The following is a 19,472-nucleotide window of genomic DNA, read 5'->3' as shown; positions in this document are numbered from 1 at the left end:
AGCTGTATAACTTTTATTTCTATTAATGGGATTTGCTTGGTTGGTTGTGCTTAAGCCTCTACAATCAAATCCCTGGATCAGTGAAAGAAAAGCACTGTATTAGAAAATCACATTAGTACTGCATAACAAAAACATAATATTTTTAGCTCTCAATATATACTTCAAAGTTACCTCATTTTCAAAGTAAAAAATCTCTAGAAAATGTCTTCGTTTTAAAAATGCACAGCAATTAAATATTACTCTTTAAGATGAAGCATAAATGAAGTACAAACAGCACCTGGCTACTATCCAATGCAGGTTCACCTCTACCATCTTCTTCAATTGAGATTGGACAATTCTGCAACAAATCTTTATTCAAAGCAGCTGTAAATAAATCTTTATATTTTGAAGATACACCAGTTTCTTGCATCTGAGAACTCACTGCAGCATCTTTGCCCTTGTTAGTATTAATCTGTAGTGACAGGAAGTTGAATGGTTTTCTGTTTTCATTAAGCTGGCGTTTGTTGTTAGCAGCTGTTGCTCTGCCCTGAGAATCACTTCCAATACTTCTCTATAGTGGAAACAATAACAAATTATTCACATTTCCAATAATTCTGTACTACTTTTAAGTAACTTTATGGGGTGTTCCTGGATTACACTCTGAATAAGCAAATATTATCTACTTCACTTGAACTTATAAATCAATATGAAATACTGATGTATTATAACAATTCGGTTTAAACTGCAGAATCCATTCCTTATTCCTCCCATCTCTTTCTAGAGCCTCATTCTAATTGTTCTATTTCTCTCCCACTATCATAAATATCAAAAGAAAGGGTGGCAGGAAGCAGAACTGAGTGCTGAAATAAATGTTGGTCCTATAGTGAAGCATTGTAGGAACGAAACTCCTAGCAAGAATTTAGTCTCTGGAGGAATACAGAACCGAAGAGACTTTATAATACATACTGACATTACACAGTACTTGCATAGTTGTTAAGTATCAGGCAGAAATATCAACAGGCTTTTTTTTGTATATGTAGCAATAAAAAGATTATGATGGTGACAATAAACTTAACCTGAAAAAATGTATATTATTGTTACTCAGAGTTTAACAGATGTCAAAGCACAGGCAGCAGACTCTGAAACTGTTCTTCTCAAGTAGAATGCACAGCAATATATTTGGACAGATGCTAGCATTCACAGACGGGGAAACATAACACAAAAACATAGGACATTCTGGCAGCTGCTAGTTTTTACATTTCTTTCTTTGATTCTTCAACAGCAAAAAACCTAAATGAAACACCATAATCACAGGTTATGCCCAAGACTAACCTTCAGAGGATGAAGTGGGTATAATTCAAGAATAACTTTATAGATAAGAAAGTTAAGCGGCATCTAGTTGATCTTGGCTGATCCCAAACAAACCAAACAGGACTGTACCTGTTTAGTACTGGGACATCACTGGGAAGTCCCAGACATGTAGACTAAGCTGAGAACTCAAAGAAAAAAAAATCCTGGGAAACAATAATGTCAAACCATTTCCATATTGTTCCCAAGAAAACTTCATGGACGTGTTTACTGACTTAAGGGAAACATGTTATCTTTATGTTTTAGTTTTATTTAATAGCCTTACATTTTAGAAGTAGAAAAAAGGCTTGTTTCTTTTCTTCTTCCAGGAAGAAAAATAGGTGGATACTCTGCCTTCTAACTTAGGTAGAATGGTGAATCAATCAAGTCACTTGAAGGCAATTCATACTTTTCTTATCACAATGTGAGCAGCTATACAAAAGCCAGCAATACCAGGAAAAATATTTAATGTGACCCCTGACAAAATTCCTTTTCTTACATTTCCTTATTGAAATAGTGATGTCACAGGGAAACCCAGGTAATAACAAAAAATTGTATGCTTTCTTACAAATAGCACAACTCCAATTATGCCTAATCAACATAACTTGAGACATAAAAATAGACAACATACACATGTTGAAGCACATCATCTCAGATTTAAGGGCATATTATGCTTTCTTCAGCACAGAATTCTGTTCACAGCTTTTCTCAACTCACCTAAACATTAAACTATATTATGCAGTGAATAAGATTATTTGCTCCATTTTTTCTTCAATATTCAATTATGTATAGATTTCACTTAGTCTAGTAAACATAGAGCACAAACCTGGTCTAAGTCACTGAAATTTATTCTTTGTTTAAGCTTTTCCAGTTCTGCCTGCTCTGGGACAGACATTTGGGATATGTATCTTGTATGTGGAAAAGTGTGAGGAGTCTTTGACTTCCTTCGTCCAATTCCTGGAGTAGTTTCTGGAGAAATATCGTTGGTAAGTCTTGTTTCACTTTCAGCAGAAACTTTTTTTTGGTTTTTTTCAGAAGATCTATTTGGTCTCTTTGGCTGACCTCCCCAACTCTAAAATAAAACACACAGCACAAAATCACAGGGAAAAGATTTAAAATTATTTAAAGATACTGATGTTTAGAACAGCATAGAAAAAAAAAACCTACCAGATTTCATTAAACTTTACTTCCTGTTTAAGGTAGATATATTACAATCTATGTGTCTCTCAACTCTGTAAAATTGATTTCAAGCTTATACTTCCAACATTTCTTAGATTTTATGTTGCTTTTATTGTAACAGCATTTTAAAGAAGTCTTCAGTTATTACACTTTGTAATTTTATTAACTTCATAATCCATTTCATGAAGTTTAGAAGAAGCTAAACTCATAATCCCCATTTGATATGAATATAAGAAACTGTAGCAATACCGTATTGTTCAATCGATCATCAAGGCTTTCATGGCTCCAGCTTGGTAAGTCGCGTTCATCTATTCCTTCTTCAAAAGGACTCCCTCCTGTAGCCATGATGACAATGATCAGCTATTGAAAAAATAAATACCTGCAGGATGGAAATATATTTTAGTGCACTATCTTTTCATTTATACATAATTCAGACGTTGCACCAATTCAAATGTAATGAGAATATACTGCACAGGATCAGTCACAATCATAACGGGAAATCATTTCTATCATATTTTAACTGGCCAATACTTATAACATTAAAGATCTACCCACCAAAATGCATTAAAACATTATGCCAATTAACACAAGTCTATTTAACAATATATTTAAAAGCCCCTTATAGTTCTTATTTTTAATGACTTTTTTAAAGCATATGTTATTTCTAAATGAAACCTCTGACACAATTTTTCTACAATTTAACTCAAAGGAATTTCCAAAGCTAAGCTCAGTTTATATACAAGAATGATGTAATACAGTAGATATCATACAGGTGAAACTCGAAAAATTAGAATATCGTGCAAATGTTCATTTATGTCAGTAAGGCAACTCAAAAGGTGAAACCAATATATGAGATAGACGCATTACATGCAAAGCCAGATATGCCAAGCCTTACTTCGGTATAATTGTGATGATTATGGCATACAGCTTATGAAAACCCCAAATTCACAATCTCAAAAAATTAGAATAGTGTGAAAAGGTTCAATATTCTAGGCTCAAAGTGTCCCACTCTAATCAGCTAATGAATCCATAACACCTGCAAAGGGTTCCTGAGCCTTTAAATGGTCTCTCAGGCTGGTTCAGTAGGAATCACAAGCATGGGAAAGACTGCTGACCTGACAGTTGTGCAGAAAACCATCACTGACACCCTCCATAAGGAGGGAAAGCCCCAAAAGGTAATTGCAAACGAAGTTGGATGTTCCCAAAGTGCTGTATCAAAGCACATCAATAGAAGGTTATGTGGAAGGGAAAAGCGTGGAAGAAAAAGGTGCACAAGCAGCAGGGATGACCGCAGCCTGGAGAGGATTGTCAGGAAAAGGCCATTCAAAAGTGTTGGGGACTTTCACAAGGAGTGGACTGAGGCTGGAGTTAGTGCATCAAGAGCCACCACACACAGACGGATCCTGGACATGGGCTTCAAATGTCGTATTCCCCTTGTCAAGCTGCTCGTGAACAACAAACGTCAGAAGCGTCTTACCTGGGCTACAGAAAAAAAGAACTGGTCTGTTGCCCAGTGGTCCAAAGTCCTCTTTTCTGATAAGAGCAACTTTTGCATCTCATTTGGGAACCAAGGACCCAGAGTCTGGAGGAAGAATGGAGAGGCACACAATGCACGATGCAAGTCCAGTGTGAAGTTTCCAGTCTGTGTTGATTTGGGGAGTCATGTCATCTGCTGATGTTGGTCCACTGTGCTTCATTAAGTCCAGGGTCAATGCAGCCGTCTACCAGGAGATTTTGGAGCACTTCATGCTTCCTTCCACAGATGAGCTTTATGGGGATGCTGACTTCATTTTCCAGCAGGATTTGGCACCTGCCCACACTGCCAAAAGTACCAAAACCTGGTTCAATGACCATGGGATTACTGTGCTTGATTGGCCAGCAAACTCGCCTGACCTGAACCCCATAGAGAATCTATGGGGCATTGCCAACAGAAAGATGAGGGACATGAAACCGAACAATGCAGCGCAGCTGAAGGCCGCTATTGAAGCATCCTGGTCTTCCATAACACCTCAGCAGTGCCACAGGCTGATAGCATCCATGCCATGCTGCATTGCGGCAGTCATTACTGCAAAAGGGGCCCAAACCAAGTACTGAGTACATATGCATGCTTATACTTTGCAGAGGTCCGATATTGTTCTATTTCCAATCCTTGTGTTATTGATGTCATGTAATATTCTAATTTTCTGAGATTGTGAATTTGGGGTTTTCATAAGCTGTACGCCATAATCATCACGATTATACCAAAGTAAGGCTTGGCATATCTCGCTTTGCATGTAATGCGTCTATCTCATTGGTTCTCAACGGGGTCAGTACCGCCCCCCGGGGGGCGGTGGGAGGATGCTGAGGGGCGGTGAACTTGTTTTGGGCGGTAGGGGGGCGGTGGGCATGTTTTGGGCGGTAGAGGGGCGATGAGCATGTTTTGGCATTCGAACTTAATTTTAAAACTCCCCCAAAAATTTATTAAATCAATTATCCGGTTTACACCATTTGCACCAACAATAAAACAAACTTACGCGACGGCTGCCCTCACGCACTTCTAAGAATGGTGAGACGAATTTGTATTCTAGCTAGGATGACCTTGAAGAACTCGACACTACGATTCTTCTCCGATCCGAACCAGCACAGCGCATGCGTCAGCTGTTTTCCCGCGTGATTAATCGCAGCGCGTGCGTCAGCTGTCTTCCCGCGCGATTAATCGCAGTGCGTGCGTTGAGCGTCCTTTCAATATGAATGTTTGATTTGACCCGTGTTTCTTGAGTTGCTTTTCGTTTGCTTCATTTCTGTTTTTTCCCCTCAGTTTCGATTTACTTTCATTGTTTATTTGGCCAGTCGGCTAGGTAAGTGCACTTATTAGTTCTTTATCGTGGTCGTGAATTATTAATTTTACAGCATTTTGAAATAAACGTATTTACATAAAAAAGCATTTAAGCATTTTTTTTGCATTAGTCATTTTAATTTTAATAAAAGGAATGCAATTACCTTCCAGGGCAAAAGTATCGAGTTAAATCGAACAAATTTGATGTGTAAGTCTACTGAAAAAAATTACTTAAAATTTTTGCCTTTTATAATTCAGTAACTCCCCCCCCATACCCTAAATTACAGGATTTTCACAAAGGGTGGCGTTGAAAAATTTTCCACTCCTTAGGGGGGCAGCAGCTTCAAAAAGGTTGAGAATCACTGGTCTATCTCATATATTGGTTTCACCTTTTGAGTTGCCTTACTGACATAAATGAACATTTGCACGATATTCTAATTTTTCGAGTTTCACCTGTATAGTAAAGCATACTGATATAGCACAATCCTATTTTTATGCTCCAATATTTTTTAAGGTTATTCAAAGATAAATATGTTTAAGATTGCAGCCTAATAACTTAAGTTTAAGAGATGTCTACTCAGAAGTAAACACTGTTGAGTTAAATCACATTTCTTTTAGGTAAATTATGTAGGATTGCAATCTACACTGATTAGATACTGAAGTGGTTTATTCAAAGACAGCACAAACATTCCTTGTTCCAATGACACTGTAAAAATATAATCAATCTTACTAAATGCTACTGTATACATTATATGACTTGCTAATAACATTCCATTCATGCATGTATTCATATGTACTTTATTTGGTTTTAAAGCTAATCCCTTTTCACTCATTTTCCTAGCAGCAATTTTCAAACAACTCTTGTAATAAAAGTTTTGTTTTCCTTCAATGCTTTTTTAGTTACTATACCATGATTATTAAGAGATGGCATACAAGCTGGCATTAATGTGTGCACAGAACCATCATTTTTTATCAAACAGAACAAAAAAAAAAACCCTGTCCTAAATGGAAATGCATAAAGAACATTCAAAATTGAACAGTTACAAATTCAAAAGTAATACAGCAAATATCTTCCAAATTTCTATGTTTCAGTTTATTTGCTACATCAGAGCACCATGATTTTGAAACAGTACAATGCAATCTATTCATAAGTCCTAAGTGTAATAGCACTTACTCTAACATAAAGGTACATATATTACAGCCTTATAATTGCATTAAAGCCAAAGTTATACGTATATAACTCTCTTCAGTGCCAGAATCCAAAAGTGACAACTGAAGTGTAAAGTACTGTAGGCCATTCCACATATTTTTTAAACAACAATAAAAAACTAAAGTCTATCAACATCAGGTATCTCACATGAAATTTTCTTATAAGCCCCACAAACCTAACTGAAATTTAGTAACAGAGAAACATAACAATAGAGCAAATTTATGTTATCAAATACAAAGCAGCAATGGAAGATCAAATTATAAAAAATATTAGAATAAGTTGCTATAAACATGTAAAATCACCCTTTCTTGTCACTTCTATTACATAAAAAGGGTATACCCAATGATTCCAATGCTGTTCTAAGATTCAGATTGGAAATGATCAGTTTATTGAAAAAGTTAATGCATTGCTGAAGGCAGACACAGCAAATCTCACAAAGTTGCCACATTTCTCCTGCCTTGGAACTAGATAAATAGCCCATATTACCAGAAAATAGCCATATATGTCTTAATATCAGAGACACATTTCTTTGCAAAAGTACAAATCTTTTGTCTCCCTCAACCCACTTTTTTAGATTTTTTTTATGCCGCCTTTATTATTTTTTAAATAACTCAAGGCAGCGAACATACCTAACACTCCTCCCTCCTCCTATTTTCCCCACAACAACCTTGTCGGATGAGTTAGGCTGAGAGAGCGCGACTGGCCCAAAGTCACCCAGCCGGCTTTCATGCCCAAGGCGGGACTAGAACTCACTCTCCTGGTTTCTTGCCTGGTGCCTTAACCACTAGATTCAGAAGAAAGAAGAAAGGTTTTTAATTTTGGTTTCTTTTAAACAACTGTGTTTTAGGTATTGATCCTGAAGTGAGAGCATTGCATTTAATTTTGTTGCTGGAATATATAAAAATGCTTGCACTATGCTCAACCTGTATATATATTTAAAAAATATATAAACATTATACTATGTCAAGTGACCTGGCTGAACAATATTCACTCAGATTTGGGGAACATCCAAATCCAATTATTTCCTAGAATCAGTTTGTAAGTGACCCCAAAGTTATTTTGGCTCTATCATGAATGCTCCCATAAGAAATCCTTTTCCATATATTCATCTCCTATAACAGTAATAGAAACAAACACGAAGCTCTGATGTTATTCCTTGATAAATGATACAGACATTCCCCCTCACCAACTATATAAACTGAGAATACAAAAATACATTGTTCAATTGTCAGAGAGTTTGACCTGCTTAGACATTTTGTGCATAATTACCTATCAACCCAATTTACAGTTCTTGCCCAGGATTCTTAAAACAAGAGCCATTTTTTTACATTTTAAGTTTTTTTTAATTAATTTTTAAATAAGAACACCCTAGTTTTTATTAACCTTCTTTTCTAAATTTCTACAGTACTATTAGAGTTAACTGTTGTTGCTAAAGCAACAAGGTCATCTATAGAGTTACTATATACAAAGAGTTGCCAAGTGTACACTGTGCATAGTTAAGTACAAAAAAAACTTAGCTATGTCACAATTTTCCAATGGGCTTATTCTCAGTGTAAAAAGCAAATATACACAGCCTTAGATTTGAACAACTTGGCCTGTACTTCTGATTAAAAATACATAAAACTCTGACATACAGAATAACTGTTCCATGATCCCATTTCTTATTTTTAGGAATCAAGTGGTCACTACAACTGGGAATTGAAACTGAGTTACCATTTCTGGCAACTATAGCCATTGCATTGGTTTTTTCTGTTAAAATAATAATAATAATAAAAAGCTCATGTATATGCAATGGCCTATTGTATGGCAGCTTGCTCTGGCAAACATAAAAACTTTTAGGCTGAATTTGCAAAATATATCAAGCCACAAAATAGCTAACTACATTTTCTACAAATCCACCCAATGTGTTTAGTTCATGGTTCATTGTGTTCTGCACAGACAGAAAATTGGATTAATTCAGCAAATCATGGTTCAATTAACCAGGGGCTAATGTGCTATGTAAAATAGAAATGAAAAGGAAGCAGACCCCTGCATTTTAATATATGACCAACAACAAAAATTTGATGAATCAGAACAGGTCAGCTGGCCCTGAAAAATCAGATAGATTTTTCACCTGAAGTCATAGTTTTTAGTGGACTATGAGAATGCCAAAAAGTTATAAAGCAATAAATTTAGAACATGAAGCATCTAAGAGATATAAACTTAGTTTTTAGTTTGCTTTCTGTAGGAACTATCAAAAACTAGACCTTCACAATGGCACAGTTTAATGTGCTGCCTTCAATACTCCTGATACAAAAAAACTCTTATTCCCCCAAAATTGCCTTTGCAATCAAGGTAAAGTTGAATCTGTGCATATGCCCTTCCATATTATCCTTTTGTGCCTCTATTACATTTTAAGAGAGTGCCCCAGTAGGAAGACTGAATTTCATGAACTATCTTCCAGCAACATAACAGCCCTCCAGCCATCGCTAATACTCACCTGCTGTTAAAGGACTTATATAATTCTAAGTATCTTTTGAGCGACTGCCTTGATGTATGACATGTTTATATTTATATTTGTATCTAACTATTATTGGCGGTCAGGTGACCATGATAAACTTATTACTGAAAGATCGAAGAATCAGAATCCCCCAAATCCATTACAAATAAGAGTAAGGAATCCTACATGGTTTACCCATCCTATACTACCACCCTCTCCCCCGAGAAGGCAAGCCGTTCTGGGGGGGCGGGGGGACGATCGTACCTGTTCGGGAGCAGCTGTCCCGATCCTGGAGAACCGGCCGTAACCGAAGAGCTTCAACTTCTCTTTTCAAAGCTCCCCCGCCGCAGCCTCCTCTTTCCCCGCACCCAAGGTCTGATGCTACTCCCGCTGAAGGGCTGGATGAAGAGGGGCAGCGAGTAGAAAGACGGTTACGGGGCGGAGTCACAGGGCCCGCTTTTTCTCTCAAACAGGCGGCAAGGTCCAAACCGCGGGGAAAAGGAGAGGGACCGAGGGAGATGGGCTCGGTGCCAGGCTGCCGACTAGGGAAGCGAATGCGCCATCTCCCTAGCAACAAGGACCACCGCCTCCCCTCCGCCCACTCGCTCGTCAAGGTAGAGGGGAGGAGCCTGCCTAAAGAGCGCGCGGCAAGGGAAGAGGCGGGGCGAAGGGCACGCCCCCTCCCTGTCCCTTCACGGAATGAGTTGAGAGGAGCGCGAGCGCCCCGAGGCCCACAGAGACCCCCCCCCATTGCTTCCCACTCCGGGGTTCGCCTACGCCCGATTCCTTGGGAGATATGGCGCGTCCCCGACCTCTTGTCCCTCCCACTCATTGTGTCCTTGGCCCTCACCCCAACTGAGTAACCTCGCGCCTCTTCGTACCGTGATCTACGGAGAGACCCCCTTGAAGGAGTCCTCTCACAAACCGCCTCCAACGGCTGTCCCGGGCGCCATCTTGGTCTTTTTAGGGAAGGGAAAGTGGGCGGACGGATACACACCGTTACTTAGTAACGTCTGCCCGGGAAACGATGATGCTCTTCCGCGCCGCGCGTCCCGGCTTCTCTTCTTCAGTCCGCGGATCCTGCGTCACCAGGTCGCAGCGCCAATGTCCTGCCCCCTTCAGAGCGATTCCGTTCCTGGCGGACGTCACGTGGGCGAAGATGCTGCGAATGAATTCGCGCGGGAGTTGCCTCAAACAGGCTAAAAACTACGTTTCCCACAATGCAGGCCGTGCAGTTTTCTACACATGGGTTCCTTTAAAGAATTCTGGGACCTGTAGTTTAATTCTGTTTCTTTCTCCTCCCGCCATCTACTCTCACTAATGTGAAGTAGGCAGGCTCTTGGAGTGGAGTTGTTTAGCCAACTGATGCAATGCAAGGAGGGGGCGTGCATCTGTGAGTTTCTGAACACAGGTCTTCTGAAAAAGCATTAAACCTACATCCAAAATCAGTCCATCTGGGAATATGCAGTCGTGAAGGAGGAGCAGAAGGTGAAGCAGGAGGAAGTGATTAAAAAAGCAAACTGCATCCCCAACTAGTCCAACAAAATGTCTGTCCTGACACCAATGCCAGTTCTGTTCTTGTGGCCCTCAGCACCTAGAAGTGGCCCATGGACAGCTCTGGAGTCGGAATGGAGCAAACGAAATGACACTGCCCAGCCATCAGAGTAATAAAAACTGCAAAACGCACAGTCATATGAAACACTTCGTTGGCAGAAGTAGTGGAAAACCTGTAATGCAACTAAGAGTGACAGAACCAGCAACGTACAGCTTGCATAACCTGGTTCCTTCCAGTTTTAAACTGATCTTCTCCACAGCACTGGGCTAGGCTCTCTCAGTTGGATCTTGTGGACAACTCTCTAATACAGTGTTTCTCAACCATAGTCACTTGAAGATGTGCGGACTTTAACTCCCAGAATTCCCTGGCTGGCTGGGGAATTCTGGGAGTTGAAGTCCGCACATCTTCAAGTGGCTAAGGTTGAGAAACACTGTATTAGAGAGTTGTCCAGATTTATGCTCCAGCCATTGATACAATAGATGCAGAGCTTGACAGATTTTACTGTCATGCCCAATCCACCTTATGATCTTCAGCATACACCCACATTTTCAAGAGAAATCAGGAATCGCTTTGAAGTCTTAAATCTCACTGACAGGAAAACAGAGAAATGTGAAATGAAATCAAAAGAGTTGTTAAGATGAATGTAAAAACAGACTGACAAACACCAAGAAACAGAGAAAGCAAACTATTCTGTCCCAGACCAAACACACAGAAACACACGAAGAGCTGGTTCTAAGCTTTACTCTTGGCATGTCTTACTAGAGTTCCAAGACCAAGGCAACGGGTGCAAGAGTAGTCAAAGTGAAGTCCAAGGAACAAAGCATCACAGAAAGTTTGTCAGCCGGTCTCAGGTTTAAAGCCAAAGTCATGGGATTTGAAGTCTGGATTCAAGGCACGCAGAGTCTGGGTTAGCGAACAGTTGTTGCCAGCTGAGAGGCTTGTAGTACTGTAATACCTTTCTTTCTAATCGCTTTGCACCAGTGTGTAAAATTGATCTCTCCAGCAGATGGCAGACATATGTAAGAAAAATACATTAAATGTTTGTCTGGTACAAGAATCAATATGCATTTACTAAAAGCTGGAAATGTTCAGTAAGAATATGATGATGCAGGAAGAATAGAATGATGCAGTAAGATACATCATAAGTGGACTAAGAAAGTATAGCTCCTCTAAAGTAACTAATGAGCTTAATTTAGGTTGATATGTATAATTACATACAAATGCCTATGTGATTTAGCTGCTGTTATCATTATGAGAAGAAAAGAGATTATTCAATTTATATCAAAAGAAAAGTTCCAGTTAATTTGTTCACATAGGTCAGAGGCTTCCAACTTTTACAGCCAGTAAGCTCATATGGAATTATAAGAACATATTATGGAAGCTGTCACAAAATGCTTATACATGATGGTTGGGAATGAGCTTGTCTAGTCACAAAATAGCCATTTCTCACTGGGGAAATTGGTGAGATTGTTCTCCACTACCAACATCAGCATCCTAAGATGCTTCATAGCTTGCTTGTTTGTTTGTTTATCAGAGTAAGTACACACTGGGGTGCAATCCTCTATTTTTTATTTTCTTAGAATGTCCCTGGGCTATAGTCAAGAACAGAAACGTTATTGAAAATAGTGTTGGGTTTGCTATTTTGCATACCTTCCCATTTAATTTTTTTTTTCTTGAAAAATAAAATCAGGCGGGGAAGAATAAAAAACAATAATAATTGCCTCTTCTCTTTATAGCTAAAGTCAGATGAATGCATGCTTAGGTTCCTAAAGTTATCAGCTTAATATCTAATAATTCTCAATATTCTGAGCTGAATATTAAATAGTTTCTTGGAACACTGAAACACATCAGGATCACCCAGTACACTAATGCATATTTTGACTGAGCCTACTGTACATATTTATTTATTTAGTTGATTTATATAGCCACCCATCTCAGCAAATGACTCTGAGTGGCGAACAATATCTAAAAATCAAATGAAGGCACTTGGGGCCCCAAGCCCAGGTACAAAACCAGGTCTTTAGGGCCTTACCAAAGGCCAACAGGGTCAGGGCCAACTTAATCTCTGGAGGGAGAATATTCCATAGGGTGGCTGCTACAGCAAAAAGACTTGCCTTGTGGGCCCTGCAAGCCAACATTCCTTAGCCGACAGGACCCAGAGCATGACGCCCCCCCATGGACCAGATAGGAGGAGTCCATAGAAACAACTGAGGAGAGGCAGTCCCTTAATTTAAATTCATATTATGTGCAACCAGACCAAGATCAGATTGTTATTATGCACAATCCTTAACCAGAATTTAAGATTAGCTTCCTTTAGTTTTAGTGTTCAAACCTGGACTACTGATTAGTTTATGGTTAAGCAGCCGGTAGTCTTCCCAAAAATGATGCAGCGTGTGGTAGGTTTACTCTTCTGTTTTCATATCTTACAGGTACATGGGAGATTTCAGTTGGAAAACATGGGGGCTGAATGAATAAGGAGCCTTTTCCCACCCCACATGCAGGAGTTCTGACCTCAGAATGGGCCACTGCAAGCTTTTTATTGGAGATGGAGTTTGGAAAAATAAATTAAATATACATCTGGTTCTTCCTCTTGTTCTATTCATTTGTTGGCTTTGAGATTTTTGTTATTTTTCCCCTTCCAGATTAATGGTAAATTAGGGTTTTCAAATCATATTTCATAGGTGATAGTGTGGGGTCTTGCAAATTAAACTTTTAATCATCTTGAAAATGCCCTCTTTTAGAATAAATTTTATTAAAGTGTAAGAAGGAAATCCTCCTCCCCGCCATGCAGTCTTCCTGCCGGAAGCAAAAGTGACAAACTACAATTAGAATGGGCCAAATACATAGATTAAAATGCAGCAAGAGACGCCAAGCTAATAACATTCTTTCCTAGCTGAGACTTAACAGGAGATCTCTTTGATCTTATAAGGAGGGATCTTTTCCCCAAGGAGATTACCATTTCAATCAACAAATTCTAAGCAAGTGGAAAACCACAATTTAGCAGGGTGCCTTAATTGCATAGGGCTTCTTCTCCGAACGCCGGCTAAGTGCATTTTCTCAGAATTCTGAAGGGTGCATTTTTGCATGCTTTCAAGGAACAATAGCAAGGCATTCTCTATATCAGGGTTCCTCAACCTTGGCAACTTTAAGACGGGTGGACTTCAACTCCCAGAATTCCCCACCCTTGCTGGCTGGGGAATTCTGGGAGTTGAAGTCCACCCGTCTTAAAGTTGCCAAGGTTGAGGAACCCTGCTCTATATAAAGGGCTTAAAGGGGAAGGCTCGCTGCGGCCACCTCAACAGATGAGTCTGTACATTTGCTCTCGGAAATACTGTAAATCTCACCTCTAATTCAAGCAATTGCCTGCGTATTTTATTCCTGGCTGGGAAACAAACTTGGTAAGATTCTTTCTAATAAAAGACATTTAAGAGAATCAAAGAAAGCATATGTGGGATTGCAAACAACTTTTGATGACGGGAAAAGGATAACATTTAAGCTTTTGTACAATTACACTCACAGAATGTGTCCTAATAAAGATTTGTATATTGCTTTTGTCGTGGATGCAGAAGATGGAGTACACCTTTGAGGAGGAAGATCACACTTCCAGCTTACAAAGGAAGAGGAACAGAGAATAATAGAAAGGGAAATCTTTTATAAGGATTTTGAATTGTGGGGTGGAAATTCTAGGGTTCTGATCTGACGTCAGGATCTTGCCATATACTGTATGGAAAACTGGATAAGTTTGTATAAGGTGAGCTGTTTTATTGCCAAGAAACACTGCACTTTTTAGAGGTGGCAGGGCACTGTAAATAGCCATGGGACATTTGATGGGACTAGGCCCTATCAGGCAATTTGTATAATTTCCTTATTAGGCATGCCTTAGTTAATCCCAGGGAGCTGCATCTTCAAGGCCTGTAGTTAATTTCATTCTGCCTTTGTTAAGCCTGAGCAATTATTTCTTTTCAACAAGGAAAGGATGGGGCAGGATTAGGGGAAGGAATAGTTCTTTTCGGTTTGACAGGATAATGTAAAGTGGAAAACTGAAGTTGGTCCCTGTCACGTTTGCAAAGTCAGGCAGAAGGATCCTGGAAATATCATCTCATTTCAGCCAAAATACTTTCTCACATACAAGTGTGTGATTACTGTACGTCCAATCCAGTTAAGCATTCATAGGAAAAGATCAGTAAGTGTCAGATTCTGGGATTCCATTCCATAAACAAAAGCTTGCAGGGACAATATGCTTCAACAACTGAAAAATTAAAAATTGCATCTGATAGCAATCATTCTTCTCCATTTTGAAAATCTTCTGCCACTGGACTATTTTTCCCCTTAAACTTTATGGATTTAATCTAACTGAATGTAATTAATGTGTTTAATATACATTAATTTAATTCATTGTATTCAGGAATTTCCCCTTCATGGATCACTGCCTTGTCATGGTGAAGGGGCTTGCATAACTCAGTGAAGCCATGAGCTATACCATGCAGGGCCACCCAAGATGGACAGGTCATGGCAGAGAGTTCTGACAAAATGTGGTCCACTGGAGAAGGAAATGGCAACCCACTCCAGTATCCTTGCCAAGAAAACCCCACGGACAATGTTAAAAGGCTAAAAGATATGACGCTGGAAGATGAGCCCCTCAGGTCGGAAGGTGTCCAATATGCTACTGGGGAAGAGCAGAGGGCAATTCCAAGTAGCTCCAGAAAGAGTGAAGCGCCTGGGCCAAAGCCGAAAGGACGTTCAGCTATGGATGTATCTGGAAGCGAAAAGAAGGTCCAATGCTATAAAGAACAATATTGTATAGGTACCTGGAATGTAAGATCTATGAACCAAGGCAAGCTGGATGTGGTCAAACATGAGATGACAAGATTGAACGTCGACATCTTGGGAATCAGCGAACTGAAATGGACGGGAATGGGTGAATTTAATTCAGGTGACCATTATATCTACTACTGTGGCCAAGAAACCCTTAGGAGAAATGGAGTTGCACTCATAGTCAATAAGAGACTGGGAAAGACAGTAATGGGGTACAACCTCAAAAACAACAGAATGATCTCAGTGCGTATCCAAGGCAAACCATTCAACATCACAGTAATCCAAGTCTATGCCCCAACCACTGATGCCGAAGAAGCTGAGGTTGACCGCTTCTATGAAGACCTACAACACCTTCTAGAACTAGCACCAAAAAAAGATGTCCTTTTCATCATAGGGGATTGGAATGCTAAAGTAGGAAGTCAAGGAGTAATCGGAATAACAGGCAAGTTTGGCCTTGGAGTACAAAATGAAGCAGGGCAAAGGCTAATAGACTTCTGTCAAGAGAACAAGCTAGTCATAGCAAACACTCTTTTCCAACAACACAAGAGACGACTCTACACATGGACATCACCAGATGGTCAATACCGAAACCAGATTGATTACATACTTTGCAGCCAAAGATGGAGAAGCTCTATACAGATAGCAAAAACAAGACCAGGAGCTGACTGTGGCTCAGATCATGAGCTTCTTACTGCAAAATTTAGGCTTAAATTGAAAAATGTAGGGAAAACCACTAGACCACTCAGGTATAACTTAGATCATATTCCTTGTGAGTACACAGTGAAGGTGATGAATAGATTTAGAGGATTAGATGTGGTAGACAGAGCGCCTGAAGAACTATGGATGGAGGTCTGTAACATTGTACAGGAGGCAGCAACTAAAACCATCCCAAAGAAAAAGAAATGCAAGAAAGCAAAATGGCTGTCAGATGAGGCTTTACAAATAGCTGTGGAAAGAAGGAATGTGAAAAGCAAGGGTGAAAGGGAAAGATATAAGCAATTGAATGCAGATTTCCAGAGAACAGCAAGGAGAGATAAGAAGGGCTTCTTAAATGAACAATGAAAAGAAATCGAGGAAAACAATAGAATGGGGAAGACTAGAGATCTCTACAAGAAAATTGGAGATATCAAAGGAACATTCCGTGCAAAGATGGGCATGATAAAGGACAAAAAAGGCAGGGACTTAACAGAAGCAGAAGAGATTAAGAAGAGGTGGCAAGAATACACAGAAGAACTATACAAGAAAGATCTTAATGTCCCTGATGTCCATGCTGGTGTGGTCACTGACCTTGAGCCAGACATCCTAGAGAGTGAAGTCAAGTGGGCCTTAGGAAGCATTGCTAACAACAAAGCTAGTGGAGATGACAGTATTCCAGCTGAGTTATTTAAAATACTAAAAGAAGATGCTGTTAAAGTGCTGCACTCAATATGCCAGCAAGTTTGGAAAACACAACAGTGGCCACGGGATTGGAAAAGGTCAGTTTACGTTCCAATTCCAAAGAAGGGCAATGCCAAAGAATGCTCAAACTATCGCACAATTGCACTCATTTCACATGCTAGCAAGGTTATGCTCAAAATCCTACAAGCTAGGCTTCAGCAGTACATGAACCGAGAACTACCGGATGTACAAGCTGGGTTTCGAAGAGGCAGAGGAACTAGAGAACAAATTGCCAACATTCGCTGGATCATGGAGAAAGCATGAGAGTTCCAGAAAAACATCTACTTCTGCTTCATTGACTATGCAAAAGCCTTCGATTGTGTGGATCACAACAAACTGTGGCAAATTCTTAAAGAGATGGGGGTACCAGACCATCTTACCTGTCTCCTAAGAAATCTGTATGCGGGCCAAGAAGCAACAGTTAAAACTGGTCACGGAACAACTGATTGGTTCAAAATAGGGAAAGGAGTACGACAAGGCTGTATACTGTCACCCTGTTTATTTAACCTACATGCAGAGTACATCATGAGAAATGCCAGGCTGGAAGAATCCCAAGCTGGAATTAAGATTGCAGGGAGAATCATCAATAACTTCAGATATGCAGACGATACCACCCTAATGGCAGAAAGTGAAGAAGAACTAAAGAGCCTCTTGATGGGGGTGAAAGAGGAGAGTGCGAAAGCTGGCTTGAAACTCAACATTAAAAAAACTAAGATCATGGCATCTGGACCCATCAATTCCTGGCAAATAGAAGGGGTAGAAATGGAAGCAGTAACAGACTTCATTTATTTGGGCTCCAAGATCACCGCAGACAGAGACTGCAGCCATGAAATTAAAAGACGCTTGCTCCTTGGGAGGAAAGCTATGGCAAACCTAGATAGCATATTAAAAAACAGAGATGTCACCTTGCCGACAGAGATCCGCATAGTCAAAGCTATGGTTTTTCCAGTAGTAATGTATGGCTGTGAGAGCTGGACCATAAAGAAGGCTGAGCGCCGAAGAATTGATGCCTTTGAACTGTGGTGCTGGAGAAGACTCTGAAGAGTCCCCTGGACTGCTAGGAGGTCAAACCAGTCAATCTTAAAGGAAATCAACCCTGATTGTTCATTGGAAGGATTGATAATTAAGCCCAAGCTCAGATACTTTGGTCACCTAATGCGAAGAGAGGACTCTTTGGAAAAGACCCTGATGCTGGGAAAGATTGAAGGCAAAAGGAGAAGAGGATGGCAGAGGATGAGATGGTTAGATAGCATCACTGAAGCAATGAGCATGAAACTGAGCAAACTCAGGGAGGCAGTGAAGGACAGGAAGGTCTGGCGCAATATGGTTCATGGGGTCACGAAGAGTCGGACACAACTTAACGACTGAACAACAACAACAATTCAGGAATTTATAATATATCAACGATAGTACTGACTTCCAAGAACAATCTTCTAACCGTTTTTGCATTTGTAATACAAATTGTTTGCAGTAATGCTGATCGGTAATAGAAGGATTGTTCATTTTTACATGGCCTCTAAAGTGAAATGTCAACCCATTCCTCTTATGACCTGGATTGTGTTAATTCTGAAGCAGTCATGATGTGGACTACAATGGATTCTGCTAAAAGCTTGCTGTTTTGCTGAATGTCTAAGCTGATGATGAAGACTGGAGGAGGAGGAAATACATTTAATTAGAGGCCAACAGGAGCTCCAGGACATTTACAGAGACTGTAGATTCAGAGAACTATGAGGTTGCTTGGAATAATGAATCCTAAAAAATAGGCTGCAATTGTTTATTAATAGCTTTCATTTCTACAGTTGCTTATTAGAAGGAAACATATCTATAAGTAGAAGAAGCCTCAACCAGATGGAGTTTTTAAAAAACAAAGGGAGAAGAATAAGAGTAGCATTTTCCAGTCTGATGCTCTCCACGTGTGTTGGGTTTTAACCCCCAAAGGGGGGCACTATAGCCAAAGATCCACTACCAGCAGAGCATGGATTGCAGTCTTACATGGTCTTCTTGGAACAGTTTTAAGCTCTGTTCAATTTTAAAAAATCAAGTCTAGTTCAATTTGTCCTTCACATTCCACAGTTAGGGGCTTAGGGGAAAACGTAAGTCAATTAATTTGCAACAGACCATGCGCAACTATTTTGTACAAATGTTGACCTCTGCATTTTGCATGACAGCTCAGGACAATTTCAAACTTTGCAGGCCAGAACTAAGCCTTCCGAAAAAGTAAATAAGTAAAATAACACCTTAAAGTTTTACTTATTTATTTTTTCAGAATAATATAATATGAGCAAGAAAATGTGCTAGTCTATGGAACTCTGAAGGGCAGATATGTAACATTATCTTGCAAACACAGAAAATTTACCAAATCTTGAGATGCTGCCAAATACAATACTAAAGCAGGACCAGCACAGTCTTAAAAACAAATTACGTAAGAAATAATTCTGATGAAGAAGATCTTTTACTGGAAATAGCCAAAAAAAATTGGAAAGGTTTGTTTATCTGTAGTAGTTCTTGCACATGGTGTTATTTGCTAGGAAGCAACTAAAAAACACAGGTGGTATGCTTATTGTATAGGAAGAGAGAAACGACTTTTAGAAGCATCATCATATTTAAATAGTTTACTTCTTTACTGAGAACGTTTCTCAGGGATAAATAACACAAT

General features: G+C 39.6%; 1 protein-coding gene across 20 annotated transcripts in view; it reads right to left on the bottom strand.

The window, feature by feature from the left end:
* PCM1 (pericentriolar material 1) overlaps window positions 1–10,159 on the bottom strand; it is a 59,033-nt gene extending 48,874 nt beyond the window's left edge. For 3 of the 20 annotated variants that reach the window (XM_088131378.1, XM_088131394.1, XM_025166855.2), the window contains exons 1-5: window positions 9,891–10,143; window positions 9,274–9,407; window positions 2,755–2,884; window positions 2,153–2,398; window positions 278–550 (exon numbers count right to left, since the gene is read on the bottom strand). In XM_088131378.1, the coding sequence (XP_087987504.1) occupies window positions 278–550; window positions 2,153–2,398; window positions 2,755–2,850 (615 nt within the window). In that variant the 5' untranslated portion in view covers window positions 2,851–2,884; window positions 9,274–9,407; window positions 9,891–10,143. Of the gene's footprint in view, window positions 1–277; window positions 551–2,152; window positions 2,399–2,754; window positions 2,885–9,273; window positions 9,408–9,890 lie in introns of all 20 variants that reach the window. The other 17 variants (XM_015888130.3, XM_088131369.1, XM_088131365.1 and 14 more) reach the window with 11 other exon arrangements.
* Between the last annotated feature and the right edge of the window lie 9,313 nt (window positions 10,160–19,472).

This window comes from Python bivittatus, unplaced genomic scaffold (genome assembly GCF_059951505.1).
Source record: "Python bivittatus isolate LINGU-HERP-01145 unplaced genomic scaffold, Pbiv_v1 ctg000070_np1212, whole genome shotgun sequence".
In the NCBI taxonomy this organism is placed as follows: domain Eukaryota; kingdom Metazoa; phylum Chordata; class Lepidosauria; order Squamata; family Pythonidae; genus Python; species Python bivittatus.
The sequence above is the reverse complement of the archived record's forward strand: the minus strand, read 5'-3'. Positions and strand labels throughout refer to the sequence as shown.